This window comes from Balaenoptera borealis (assembly GCF_965194805.1).
Source record: "Balaenoptera borealis genome assembly, chromosome: 1".
Lineage (NCBI taxonomy): Eukaryota > Metazoa > Chordata > Mammalia > Artiodactyla > Balaenopteridae > Balaenoptera > Balaenoptera borealis.
In genome coordinates, this window is record NC_138860.1 from 88,094,542 (window position 1) to 88,110,251 (window position 15,710).

A 15,710-nucleotide genomic window follows, 5' to 3' on the forward strand; every position below is an offset into this window, starting at 1 on the left:
ATTAAAAGATCCAATTTATATGACTGGAATTAAGCCAACTTAATGGTTTACTTGAATTGGATTGCTGGTCCAGTGCTCAAGGAGTACATGATCTACTGGATAGAATTGAAAGGAATTAAGAAATGAAAGAACTTTGAGGAAATTTGGAAAAGTTTTTTATCTATCAGCTCTAACACCATTGCTTATTTTTTCTCTGCTCCCATGAGGATCTTTACTAGGGGAGAAGATGCTGTAATTTCAACCAGCACTTTGAATGGTTTTAATTAAACATTAGTAATGGTAGCAAATTTTATTATAACAATCATAGAGTCAAGGAACTTCTTTGTTAGAAGGGACCTTAAAAATCATCTGATTTCTCCCTATTCTGAGGCTTGAATCTACTCCATATTGGCCTGGCAAAAGTTTATTTTTAATGTTAAGCTGATATCGTGCAAACCCTCAAAGTTTCACTCCTTGTTTCTAGTTCAACCCTTTGAAGAGATACTAAGGAAATAAAACCTTCTGCCTTGGGGCATCTCTTTAGATATCTGAATGGAACTTTCATATCTCCCCTAAATCTTATCCTCTCTAGCCACACCTCTCCAGCTCCTTTAGTTGTACTTCAAATGGCACATTTTCAAATCCCTTAACCATTCTTGTCTCGCTCCTTTTAACGTACTCCAGTTTCACTTTTAAAATATCTTTGGGTGTGGTCTGACCAGTTCAAGGAAGAACAGTTGTAAATTCCAGGACATTATGTTTTTTTAATAATGCCAGATATAGTGAAGTCTTTTGGAAGCCACATCATTCTTTTGATTCATATTGAGCCTACTATCTCAAACCTCAAACTTTTTTCTCACATTCTCCTAGCCAAAACTTTCTGAAAGAGGGAATATAAAGAGAGGAAAGTGAGAATTCGAATGGCTGAATTTTCTACATTCTGGACTAGTCTTTAACCAGGTCTTAATTTTTGGCTTAAATCAAATCACAGCACTTCTATATTTGACTTTCTCTAACTATAATTAAAGAAGATTAAATTCTTTTGCTTCACAAATATATATTAGTTGTCTCAAAACTAGATGAGTGGATTTTAAACTGGAGTGCACATTGGAATCACCTGGGGAACATTTTCTCAAATGTGGGGCTCTTATGTCTGCCCCACCCGAGACTTATTAAATAAACAGCATCAGGCAAAGCATGCCCATTCTGGGAAAACTTCCTAGTAGATTCTGCTATATATCCGTGGTTATAAATTACTACTTTATATTCCCTCAAAAATTAATTATTGAGCACTAATTTTGTGCTAGGCACTGTTACAATCATACATACTGTCTCAGCTATTTATGAGCAAGAACATAAACATAAACACACCACTAAGAAATTAGATAGTCATCTTACATGGTCACTTACCTTTAAATATTTGAGTGACCCAGTGTCCGTGGAGCTCTGAAACGGGCATAATGGCACCCAAGGGCTGGATCAAGCCTATGATTGCAAGAGTTGGCTTTTCTAGGTTAGGAGGGAAGATCTTTTTATACAGGGATATCTTGTTTTTGATTACTTTGACAGAATCTTCAGGAAAAGGAAAGGCAGGACTTCCCTGGTGGCGCAGCAGTTAAGAATCTGCCTGCCAGTGCAGGGGACACGAGTTCAATCCCTGGTCCGGGAAGATCCCACATGCCGCAGAGACACTAACCCCGTGCACCACAGCTACTGAGCCTGCGCTCTAGAGCCCAAGAGCCACAACTACTGAAGCCCAGACGCCTAGAGCCCGTGCTCCACAACAAGAGAAGCCACCGCAATGAGAAGCTCATGCACCACAACGAAGAGTAGCTCCCACTCTTCGCAACTAGAGAAAGCCCTTGCGCAGCAACAGAAACCCAACGCAACCAAAACAAAAAACAAACAAACAAAAAAACAAACGGAAAGGCAAAGCTATAGCCTGTAGCAAAGATAACAGCATCAATGTCATCTTCCCTGGAGCCATCCTCAAATATGGCCGCTGTCTCTGAATTCCTACACATTTGTTTTCACCTTCACCAAGCCAGAAATTATGCAGTTTGGCAGATCATCATTTATGGTTGGTTGCTGACTCAGAGCTCTGTGAAAGATGATAAACAAGGAAAAACGAGAGAGATCATGAGAGAGAGAGATCATTACCATGTAAGTAAAATTCTACTTTGATTGAGGTGGTTAATCAATATGCCAATAGTCTCTCTTTATTCGTGATATTTGGGAAAGGTCTAATGTATACCAGCTTGATAAAGATAAGGATCTCAGAGTAAAAGTTGGACCCTGGATGGCACTGAAAGAGAAGGTGCTGGAGAAGTGAGGGAAGGATTGTTTTGTTTGAAGAGTACATGCATGGTTTCTCAAGGACTAATAATGCTCTCAGTGATATGATAAGGCCACAGTCTAGTAGCTTCTATCCATATGTCAAGAAATCTGCAGAACTGGACTACCAGCATTCTGTTGAGTCTCTTTTCCGCTTCAAAGGCGCAAGAACTAGGCTTGAACCATCGTTTTCCAAACGGTATAACAAATTACATGTGTATAGTGACTTACAGTTATAAATTGATTGTACATACATTAACTTATTTGAGTTTCACACAAACCCAACGAAGGAAGCAGGACAACTGTCATTATCCAGATTTTATAGATGAGGAAACTGAGGCCTAAAGAAGTTAAGTGGCTTACCCAAGGTCACACAGCCTAGGATTTTAGGATTTATATCAAAATGGTTTTTTATGAACTCTCTTGAGCTCCTCTGGGCATGGTAAGTAGTATTTCCTAGAAATAGCATAGGATAAGGTACAGAATCTTGGACCTTTCTAAAAGCAGTGTGAATCCTTGGATCCTGTGTTAACAGACTGAGAATCCTCAGCCCATCATGTTCAGACAGAGCTGGCCTCTTCTTAGGAACAAGATATGTTGAAAGAGTATTACTTGTTTGCTGCATTTAGTAATTCTTTGATGCAAACCTTTAGGTACAGATTCTGTTCTCATTCCAACCTCATCATTTCATCTTTCTCTCCAAACTTACTCCTTTTCAATAACAGTACCACCATCCACATTATTGCCCAAGCCACAAAACTGTGAGTCTTACATCTGGTCACCAAGGCCACCCTTTCTCCTCTTAACATCCCCAGAATAGTTTTACTTATTCTGTTTCACCTGGGCCATTACAGCTGTATTTTAGGGCCTCCTGCTCCATCCCCTTTCAATCTATCTTCTACATCATTTTTGGAGTGATTGTTCCAAAATATATTTATTATTATGTCACTCGCTTGCTTAAAATCTTTCAATGGCTCTGGGCTGTCTTCATTCTAAACTTTTTATTTAGCAGAGCATACAATCATTTTCATGTATCTGCCCAGTGAACCAGGAGATGTACTCAGTCACTCTTCCATCTTCGCCTATAGTCCAGCGAAACCAAACTATGTTCAGCCTCAGAGCATAATGTATTTTTTGCTATTCCAAGACCTTGTATTTATAATTAGAATGCTACTTCCTTACCCTGTTTGTTTGACTATCTCTTATTATTCCATAAAGCCTCAATTTATTTTGTGATCACCAAAGTTATGGACGCTACAGTTTCCATAATTGGGTGAAATAAATGCCTGAAAGGTTGTTGGCAGACACAGTCTCAAAATATCACCCCACTGATTAATTTCAAAGGAAAAAATATCTTTACAATAAAGAAAGCTAGTAGATACCACCTAATCCAAGTGATCAAATTCTACATCATTAATATGCAGTAAACTGCTATCATATGGCTCCTGATGTGATCCACCAAGAGGGCCCAACATAACATATGAGTATTCGCACCAAAACTGTTTAACCTAAATATAATAGAGGAAGAACAACTATGAAAGTCCAAATTTAGAGACTTTCTGCAAAATAAATGGCTTCAATTCTTAAATAAACAAAAATCCATGTCAAAAAAATAGAGAATTATTTCAGATTGAGAGATTAAAGAGGTATGACAACTAAATGCAATGGTGTAATACCTGACAGAATCCTGGATTTAAAAATAAAAAAGCTACAGGGAATTCCGTGGCAGTCCAGTGGTTAGGACTCCACACTTTGAGCCACACGGCATGGCCAAAAATAAAGAAAAGCTACAAGTATTATTGAAACAATTTGGGAAATTTGAATATGCAGTATATTAGATAATGGTATTTTTATCAATGTTAAATTTACTAAGTGTGATAATTATATTATGTTTATGTAAAGAATGCCCTTTTTCTTAGGCAATGTATGCTAAAGAATGTAGGGTAAAGTGTCTTATTGACTGCAAGTTACTCTAGAATCATTCAGAAAACAAAATGTATGAATACATATATATATATATGGATGCTATATATGTATGGATCTATCTGTCTCCAGAGAGAGGGAGAGAGAGAAAGCAAATATAGTAAACTGTTAATAATAGGTGAATCTAAGTGAAGGGTATATGGGTGCTTATTGCACTCACTATTTTATAGGAAGTAAATCTAAACGTTGGACATCCCTGGTGGCACAGGGACACGGGGACATGGGTTCGAGCCCAGGGAGATCCCACATGCCGCAGAGCAACAAAGCCAGTGTGCCACAGCTACTGAGCCTGCACTCTGGAGCCCTCTAGCCACAACTACTGAGCCCACGTGCTGCAGCTACCAAAGCCTGCGCGCCTACACCTGTGCTCTGCAACAAGAAGCCACTGCAATGAGAAGCCCGCGCACCGAAACGAAAAGTAGCCCCCGCTCACCGCAGCTAGAGAAAGCCCACGCGCAGCAACGAAGACCCAACACAGCCATAAATAAATAAATAAATAAATACATAATTTAATAAAAATAAAATAAAAAGAAGTTGAAAGGGAAAACAGCATTTAAAATTAGCCTCTGGAAATGCTATCACAGTCTACCTTGTAGGCTGTGTGAGGACTCCTATCCTTCATACTCTCATAGGAATCCATGCATTTCTTTATCATATTCTATTGTCTGTCTTCTTGTTAGAGTATTAAAGGAAATATCCATTTCTCCAGTCTGTCATTTATTACTTGTGTGATCTTGGGCAAATTAGGTTCTCTTAAGTGTCAATTTTTATATTTGCAAAATGGAGATCAAAATAGCACCAACCTATAGGGCTGTTGTGAGGATTAAATGAGATAACGCGTGTAACATTTAGCACCGTGCTTGTCTTATATTAAGTCCTCAAGAAAGTACGGTGTTATTATTAGTATTACTATTACTATTAGGTCTTTAGTCTCAGTATTCTCATGCCAGTATAATGCTTGGCTCATAACAGATGCTCAGTTGTTTGTTGGATGAATGAATGAATGATGCATTGCCCGCTACTACTATTTTGTTGTTGCTATTGGGCATCATGTAAAAACAACTGGTACCTCGGGGAAAGGTAGAAATCTAATCTCAGATTCTGTGGACTTGCCTAATGTAAACATAGAGGTAACCCTACTATTAGCCTATGTGAACAGTCCTTATTCTTTGCCTTGGCTGTTACTGCCCACCTCCCAGCCTGGGAACATACCTGTGTTTAGGCTTCAGGCCAAACATTTCATGATCAAACCTTTGGTTCATCTTTTTTTCCAAAAATATATTTGCTAATGATTGACCACAAATCTTCTTCATAAAATATTGAAATCGAGAAGTCAGCAACACATCAAAAGGATATCCATAGTCTCCGACACGATTGAAGATCCAAGCCCCTCTTCTGGTGCTGAGGAAAACCTGAGGCATGGGGAAAAAATGTTTGTTTTTGCCATTCTCTGACTCATTTCTCTGAAGGACTGGGAACCCAGTTTCTTCAAGATGAAGTTCAAACTCATTAGTCTGGCTTTTTATTCCCTGGCAATATATATATTTTTAAATTTCCTGCCGTTTTCTTCTCAAACACTAAGCTTACAATTAAATTGGTGTAGTCACTGACCAAGACTGTCTTGCTCTGAACTACCAGCGCATTTCTGTTTAATGTCATTATGCCTCCCTGAAAAGCCCCCTATCCCCTTCATTCTCCAAAGCCTATTCATTTTTAAGATCCAGATCAAGTTTCCCTCCTCCATGAAGATACCACTGACTGTTCTGGCTGATAATTTTCTCCCCATCTTCTGAACTTCTCTAGCACTTGTCACCTGTCCAACTCATTTAAAATCGTGGAACAGTGAAGCTGAAAGCAACTGGACATCATTTAATCCAAAATCTTCAGTCTTTATTTTGCCTTTGACATTGTTTACATTATTACAAAAAAACTTATTTATATTGATATTTAACATTATATATTCTTATTTTTTAATCTTTCCAAATGTGTTTTCTCCAAGGTGGGAGGTAGAGCATATACACCCTTTAGTCCCCAGCCTATCATCAGCATCATTTCCTTTTATTGAGAATTGTAACCTGTAAGTCACTGTACTAGGTCCTTTATCTATATTTTTATTTAATCAATACAACAGCCTCTTGAGGTAGGTATTGTTATGTCCTTTTTATGGATGAGAAGCATGGAGAGGATGAATAACTTGCCTGAGGTCACATAGCTACTAAATGGTAGAGCTGAATTTTCGACCTAAGTCTGACTGACTCCAAAGCCTGTGCTTAAGTCATGTTTCATCGATTATTTAAGGGAAAAACTGAAGATTACAAGTAGAACCACAGGGAGCTGGTCTGTCTTTCTGTTATCTGTTGGCTAAAGTCCACATTCAGAGCTGATAAAAGTTTGGTATTCAACTACCTGGCAGAAGCATCACTTTCTCTATATTATAAAAGTCTCTGGAGATAGTTTCCAGGGTTGTAAGCTATATAAGTATATTGTTTTACGGTGTTTTGTCTAACAGTTCATGTTAAAAGGTGACCTGTCTATAGAGGGATAATCATGTACTTCATACATATATTCTCACCGATGGTGACCTTAAACTGTACCACAATTAAGCACTTTTACGTGTCACCGTTGAAAGAGCCTGCATGGTCTTAAGAATCAATGGCTTTTTGTGCACTCTATATAACTTTTAAAATATAGGTTATGAGTAATGTAAATGCTCAGAGCTTTTATTAAAAAGTTCTCTATGTATAAAACAGTGACAATAATACATACGTCACAAAGCTCTCTCAGACACAACCACCTTACTTCCATCCACTCTTGCTGCCTTGTTCTTTGGCAATTTACAATTGCTCAATGCTTGTAAGGCCCAGCTCCTCTATAACTGACCATTTAACAAGCAATGGTATTAAAGAAAACTCATGCCTTCGGTCCCCACCACATACCTTGTACATTCTTTTATCATAGCACCCATACCCTTTATTGTTTATATACCTATTTCCTAATAAATGCTTGTTGAATTAATTCGTGGAGTAATATATTAAATCAGTTTTGTGGTGATCAATGGGGATAGACCGAGAGGAAGTGTTACTGAATGGAGTTTGTGGGTAAAGTTCATTTAACAAAGTTGTGGCATTAAACTTCTATTTTTAAAAATAATTTAAAAACAATTTGTGGAGAAGCACAGCTTAATTAAAGTTACTGAAGAACAACCAGGCATTTACCTATTGCCAGCAAAATTATGATTCAATAAAGACATGAATAGCAAAATGTATCAATAATGTCTTTTTCTAGGAATTTATAATGAAGATACTTTCTTCCCAGTTCAAAATCTATCATACAAAAAACAAAACAAACAACTCAAAAACCGCAAGGACATAGAAACTGCTTTAGAGTGAATGTTATTCTGTGTTACCTAATTGTATGCAAAGGCTGGGGAGAGCTGCTTGTATGTGCTACAATGCAGTGGTTGCTTTTCATACTGATATCCATGTTGTCTTTTTTTTTTTTTTTTTTTAGTTCTAAAGACCTGATGAGAGTTCACTTTAATGTAACTGACTAGGAAATTTGATTGTTTCAGTGACATAACATTTTAAGATAATAACTGGAATTATGACTAATTACATTATAACAAGACATATCATGGACACCAAAGACATTGACAAATTTCTAGGAACTTCATACAATTTTGGAAACATATTAATAACATATATCCATAAAAATATAAACTAAAGAAGATTAAGCATTGCTTCTTATTTTCCCAAGAAACTGTAAATAAAATTTAATAGGGTCTCATGTAGCCAGAAGGAGGCAGTGCCCCATTTAGAGGGGTGATTGTTATGTCAAAGTGATCTCCTACAGGGAACTCGTGAGACTGCAGGGTTACAGAATCATCAGTCTTCTTTCTCCTAGACATGGTACTGCCAGTCTTCTTAGTTGATAGCTGAATGTTTTAAGTACCATAAAACAATCACAGAATTGATCTATGTACCCTTTCTAGCTCCTGGGTAGATTTCTTTTACTAAACTAGTCAGTTCTTTCAAGGTTGCATTCAACCAGGTGTACCTCTGTAGCTCACTGGATTGTACATTTCTGCAGGAGGACGTGTCCATTCCGTGGTGGGAGACATTACTGGTGGTGAAAACACACAGCAGCAGCAGGTATGTCTTCTCTTTTTTCTTTTTTTTTTAATAGATCTTTATTGGAGTATAATTGCTTCACGATACTGTGTTAGTTTCTGTTGTACACCAAAGTGAATCAGCCATATGCATACGTATGTCCCCATATCTCCTCCCTCTTGAGCCTCCCTCCCATCCTCCCTATCCCACCCCTCTAGGTCATCACAAAGCACTGAGTTGATCTCCCTGTGCTATGCTGCTGCTTCCCACTAGCTAACTATTTTACATTCGGTAGTGTATATATGTCGATGCTACTCTCACTTCGCCCCAGCTTCCCCCTCCCACCCTGTGTCCTCAACATCCTCTATGTCTAAATCTTTATTCCTGCCCTGCAACTAGGTTCATCAGTACCATTTTTTTTTTTTAGATTCCATATATATGAGTTAGCATATGGTATTTGTTTTTCTCTTTCTGACTTACTTCACTCTGTATGACAGACTCTAAGTCCATCCGCCTCACTACAAATGACTCAATTTCATTTCTCTTTATGGTGAGCAATATTCCATTGTATATATGTGCCACATCTTCTTTATCCATTCATCTGTCGATAGACACCTAGGTTGCTTCCATGTCCTGGCTATTGTAAATAGTGCTGCAATGAACATTGTGGTACATGACTCTTTTTGAACTATGTTTTTCTCAGGATATATGCCCTGTAGTGGGATTGTTGTCTTTAGAAGGATTAGATTGCTTCTTTTTTCCATTTGGGGAGTAAAGAAGAGTGAAGAAGAGTATTCCCCCACCATCCTATGAGTGAAAAGCTTTCAATGACTGAGTACACTTTCCTTCAGATAAGAGCATAGCACTTCTGCTGGCCAACAGGTGATCCACACTCCGAATGTTGCATTCTAACAAGCTCTCTCAGCAATCACTTGGTCTTCTTCAGAGCCAGAGGCACACTCTGAAGAGACAGCTGAGTGAGATTATGAGCACAGTCTGTGGTCATGACCAAATTCCTTAGTGTGAGGCCAAATGAATGATGGGAATCTAACTTGTAACCTTGGCTCCATCACATCATCAATCATAATGTTGCCAACTGAGGCAGTGAAACCAAGCCCTGCATTTGCCATTGGCACTGATGGGCTGTGTGCAGGTATCCATACACTCTGCTGGGTCCACCTGCAGCTTCCTTGGTGAAGCAAAGTAAATAATTTACTAATTCAAACCTGCTTGGCTGTGTGGCTAATTTCCACAGCCAGATCGCTTCCAGAATTCCCAGTGCCAATTATAATGACTCTTTCCAGTGAAACTCTGGATTCTTATAATCTCGACTATGAAAGTATTGTCCTTTGAACTTCTCAATTCCTGCAAGAGAAGGGAAAATAATTACTGGGTGATGGTTTATCTGATATCATTTGTTAAATCATTCATTTTTTTTTTGCAGTGTGTAGAGTTTATGCATATATTCTCTGTATGTTCTCCTTTTACTCAGGTGCATTCTTGCCTTTCTGAATATTTTTGCCTGTTTTCTTTTCCCATAGCCTCAGAGTGTAACCTTGTGATTTCCTTATCATAAGTAGTCTGCTTAATTCAGGATCTGTTAGTATTTTGGACCTGTGGACTCACAAATTCAAACTGCTTCAGAAAATCTCCATTCTCTTTTGCCTTTTCATCCTCTCTATTTTTTTTAATTGAAGTGTAGTTGACTTATAATATTATAGCAGTTTCAGATGTACAACATAGGAACTTGATATTTTTATAGATTTTGCAACATACAAAGTTATTACAATATTACAGTGTTTTGACTATATTCCTTGTGCTGTATATTACAACCCTGTGACTGATTTATTTTATAACTGGTAGTTTGTATCTCTTAATCCCCTTCACCTATTTTGCCCATCCCCCACCCCCTCTTTTCATCTTCTCTAAATACCTACTTCCATTCCAATGAGAGTATATATGTTTTTATATACTCTAGAGTATGCATAGAGTGGTTTTTTCCCCTCAAAATGAAAATCCAGGCCAAAGACTGTAATTAAACTCTTTCTTTAAGCTTTCTTTGTTTTCTTCCTTAGAAACTCAATATTTCTGTTTGTTACTTCAATTGCTAAAAAAGCCTTCATTCAACCTAATGCAGATCAACTCTTATTATCCTTAGGAAAACTAAAATCAATGTGAAACTAAATATAGAGCCTTCTGATTTTCCTCTAGTCCCCCAAATTACTGTTATCTCTACCTCCTAAATAGCATTAATACAAGTTACCCCATCATCTTTCCGAAGAATATGCAGAATTAGGATAAGCCTTATTTCATCCCAAGGTAGGAATCACTCAGACAACAATCCTCCCATTCTTTAGGGATCAGGTCACAGGCATAGTCCAAGTGTCTTCCTTCCTGGTAGGCTACTTACCAGGGAAGGTTTCCAAGGGTAAGTGAGCATTGGTGTGATGGCCAGTGCAAACCATAACTCCATCGAAGACATTCACCTCCTTTTTCCCTTCAGATACCGTGACGACCTCCCATTGGCCTGAAGTGGAGAAATCAGGCTGCTTCTTCACACTGCACGTGGTGGTCTAAAAACAAAAGGGATAGCCACAGGAGACTATAACCACAGCCTATATAGTGGACATCTTCCCTGACAGGACTCTCCTTGCAGAGGGTAAACAAAGGGCTGATACCACATAACAGGCCTCATGCAGGGATATTTGATTTTCATACTCCACAAATCAGAACTTTTTTGTTTGGGGCTGTGGTCAGAGTGAGAAAACTTCCATGAGGCAAGCTAAATAAAACAGAGTTGGCAGACTAATGTTGCACTCTCCTCTGCTTCTAGAAAAGTGCAGATTACTAGTTCTCTTGGACCATACCTTAAGGCAATGTGATACTTGAATAAAGTTTGGGCTTCTCTTGTGCTTCTGAGACACTCCATGCACTAAATGCCTATTCCTCCCCATATCCCCAGACATCCTGAGACTCTCTGATGCCTTCTTACCTCGAGTCCTGTTCTCACTGTCTGGCCTTAAACTTGTGACTGAGCTAGAGGGCTCCCTTTCCTAATAGAGTAGAAAAACATCTCAGTGGCTCATATTTTATGTAAATGAACCTCTCTTTGACTCCCATAAATGCCCATTTTACAAGTAACTATAAAGAAAGAAGGTGTGAGATGGGATAGTCAGTGGCACAATTTTTAGCTTTAAAAAATAATAATAAATATGGGTTACTCTACCCAGGTTAAGGAAACATTAAGAATGTGTTCCTGTGTGCTTCTCGGGTTTATGAACATAATGTCTTGGTTGACTAATAGAGATACCCCTCTTGTATACCCGAGCCTTCCTATACTATTTATTGTTTTTCTCTATCACGTTCTTACTTTTACACAGGCTGGTGCTTCTGCCTGGATCATCCTTTTATTCTTTCTCCATTTGGAGATACTACCCTTCAACATTTAGCTTGGTATTATCTCCTCTAAGAAAATTTCCCTGGTGCCTGATGCCTCATGCCCTGATGGGTTAAGTGTCCCTCCTCTGAGCTGCAATGAATAGATTTCAGTGGCATTTATCACTCTGTAACTCTTTATTTTTAATAATTATGTTTGCAATTAAATTTCATTTTTCTATCTCCTTAACTAGACTGTGAAATCACTAATTTTTTTGTTTTTGTGTCTTCAGTGCTTAGTATGGTAACAAACCTGTTCAATAAGTGTTTAAACAAGTGAAGAGAAGGACCACTAGGCTGTAAATGACTGACTTTGGAAGTCGTCACTGGATATTGCCATTTTAATTTTGTCATTAAACAGAAAAAGGCATGATTTAGTAGAATGATAAGAAGGTAGAAGATTTGGGCTTTTTGCCAGCTGTCAGAAGTATTGATTCTTTTATGGGCATGGTTTAGAATGATAGGAATATCACGGAAGACTTTACAGCAGGAAGGAACCAATGAAGTGATCTAGTACAATCATCTTGTTTTACAGATAAACTTAAGACACATCGGCATTGAGGAACTTACTTGTCTGAAGTCACAAGTTGATTAGTGGTAGAGCATAGACTAGAACTCAAGTTTTTGCTTCCCAATTCCATGTTCCTCCCTGTATGCCAGAGTTAACTTATTTGCTTCCTCATAACTTTTCAATACCTACTTCACTGGGTTGTTGTGATCACATAAATAATGCACTGGAAAGTACTTCAGAAACTATGAAAGGGCTAAGCAGCAAGTTGTGGAACAAGTGGTGGAACCAGAAGGTTTTAAAGTTCCCATACCTGTCAGTTCCCCTCATTGTTTTATTGTAATCAAATGATATAGAATGAAGGCAATGAAATGAAGGTGGCTTCCCGGATCTGCAGTCAAAATACATAGAAGAGGGACCTTTCCATGAATATTTTCAGACACAGAGAAGACACAGAGTGGAGTCTGGATAGGATAGATACATGAGCATATCAAACCAATCTAAGCACCGGTAAATGAGACCGGTTATTCATTTACTTGACGAACAACTCAGAACACAGAGATACCCATGAAATTCCCTACCTTAAATCGAATGTATTGTAGAAGGTCAAATTCATTGGCATACATCCTGAAATACTCCAGGACCTGGGAGTTGTGCATGAAGTTAGGATAGTGATCTGGGATGGGATAGTCACTGAAGCACATCATCTCCTTAGAAGTATTGATGATCACTGACTTGTAAATACAGGCCCTTCCTTCTTCAGGTTCTTCCTGCAGTAAATAAAAAGCATTCATAGCAACATGAGAATTAAGGTCATGGTTTATAAACAGCCAACAAACATTTGAAAATGTTTTCTGAAAGAAATGTCAATTAAAGAAAAGTCCCCTCCCCACAACCCTTCACATCTCCCAGTATTTGTGCCCTCGTGCAGTCTCTTCCCCTTGAATCTAAGCTGACTTCATGGCTTGCTTTTGACCAACAGCATGCAGTTGGAATGACACTGAATGGCTTCCAAGACTAAGTGATAGGTAGTCTTGAAACTTCTGTCTGGGTCTCTTAGAAAGCTGGCTCTGGTGGAAGTCAGCAGCCACGTAAGAAGTCCAGCTACCCTGAGACCACCATCCTGTGAGGAAGCCCGAGTTAGCCACATGAAGAGCATGTTTGGGATAGAGAGATGTGCAGCCAGTCCCCAGAAGTTCTAGTTATCCCAGCTGACATTCTAGATATGTGAGCAGAGAGGTCATAGCACACGTCGTCTCAGCTGTCACCTGATTGCCATGACATAAGACTCCAAGTGAGAACTGCCCATCTGAGTAATAATCTTTTAAATAGTATATATATTTCAAAGCCTTGGGAAGTTTCAAGAGTTTCATACACTTGCCACATTGTTCTCCAGGAAACACTCTACTAAGTTACATTCTGTCCACTGTGTGTTCTCATTTTACCTCGTTTTTACTAAATTAAAAGACAATTACTCAGTGTTAGCAAAAATGAGGTGAAATGAGATCTTAGTACAATGTTTTCTGGACAGCAATGTGGCAAGAATATGAAACCCTTGCAACTTAGCCTTTTAAAGGAAGATTCAGCATTGTAGACAAAGATTTATGTTAAAGGATGTTAATGATAGCATTATTTATAACATAAAAATGAAATAAGTTAAATGCCTGCAATATTGTGATTTATAAGAAATATATATTTGGTTATCCAGATGGTCAAAATATATTTCTCATATATATTTGGTCTTTCTCCACAGTTCCTGGCTCAGAGCTCCTAATACTTTCCTAATTTCCTAACTGTTGAGAGTGATAAAATGTGCCCTTTGTTATGTTAATATGCTGACTTTTAGAAAGCAACTAAGGATAGGGGCTGGTTACCAGTGGAGCAAGCACTGTGATTAGAGGGTTGTAACTTTCAGTTGCCTATCCCCTGACCTCTGGGGAGGCGACAGGGGCTGGAAGTTGAATCAATAGCCAATGCCCAATGATTTAATCAGTCATGCCTATTTCATAAATCCTCCATAAAAACCCAAAAGAGTGGGGTTCAGGGAGCTCCCGGGATGGTGAACTGAAGAGATTAGGGAAGAGCAGTGTGCCTGGAGAGGGCATGGAAGCTCAGCGTGCTTTCCCCTGTGCATCTCTTCCATTTGGTTATTCCTGAGTTATATTCACAAACCGGTAATCTAGTGAGTAAATGGGTTTCCTGTGTTCTGTGAGCTGCTTTAGCAAATTAATCAAACCCAAGGAAGGGGTTGTGGGAATTTCTGATTTGTAGTCAGTTGGTTAGAAGCATAGGTAACAACGTGGCTTGAGAATGGCATCTGAAGTCCAAATCCAAGGAGGGGGTCGTTGGAACCTCCAATCTGTAGCTGGTTGGTCAGAAGCCCAGGTAATAACCTGGGCTTATGACTGGTGTCTGAAGTGGGTTCGAGGGGGCAGTCCTGTAGGACTGAGCCCTCAATTTGTGGAATCTGATGTTATATCTGGGTAGGTAAGCATCAGAACTGAGTTGACTTCTTGAACATCCTACTAGTGTTTGAGAATTGTTTGCTGGTATCTGGAGACCACCCCCTGCCCACGCACACACACACACATTGGCATTGGTCTCAGAACCATTTAATGCCCAACAAAATACACTGTAATTTGAGAACCACTGCTCCAGATCTGTGCTACCTGAAGTAGGATCTGTGGACTAGCAGCAGGGGCATCACTTGGGAGACTGGTAGAAATGCAGAATCTCAGGCCCCATCCCAGACCTACTGAATCGGAACCTGCCTTTTAGCAAAATCCTCAAGTGATTCAGATGCATCTGAAAGCTGAGAAGCATTGCTCTAGCTGACATTAAACCCCAGTTCACTGTTCTTTCCCCATCAAGATTATCTTCTTTGCTTCCTCAAAAACTTCTAATAACTACCTCACAGAGGTGTTGTAGTGATCACATAAAATAGCGCCATATCTACCCAGATTGTTATATTAGTCTGTCACTGAGATATCACAAACGATGACTTTTCAACTCTATTAGAAGTTTTAAAAATTGTTTTGATTATGGAAAATTACCTTAACCAATTTGGACCCCCTCTTCTCTTTTTATTCCAGAAAAAGATATTTGGATGTTACTGAACATTAAATGGCCACAAAGGAGAGTGTTTATTGGTTTTGCCCACATTAGAGATGATTTTCCTTCCATTTTTAGAGAAGAATTTTTCAATTTCAGAATCCTGAATAGATCATTCCAATTTCTCTGCCCCATACTTCAAGATCTCGTTCCCTTTGGCTACTAATAATGTTTATACGAGTCTTTTCTAATCTACCTATCTATTTCAACCAAAGTGTTCTTTCTAGGGTATGGTTGTATCTCTGCCCTAA

General features: G+C 38.7%; 1 protein-coding gene across 1 annotated transcript; it reads right to left on the bottom strand.

Moving 5' to 3' along the window:
• Positions 1-1,866: 1,866 nt before the first annotated feature.
• LOC309616879 (flavin-containing monooxygenase 5-like) lies at positions 1,867-15,468 on the bottom strand. The gene is given in 7 exon segments (XM_082368203.1): positions 1,867-2,080; positions 5,509-5,708; positions 9,632-9,704; positions 9,706-9,714; positions 9,716-9,770; positions 10,816-10,978; positions 12,930-15,468. Coding segments are annotated over 7 exon segments (798 nt in total). The 5' UTR covers positions 13,143-15,468; the 3' UTR covers positions 1,867-1,995.
• Between the last annotated feature and the right edge of the window lie 242 nt (positions 15,469-15,710).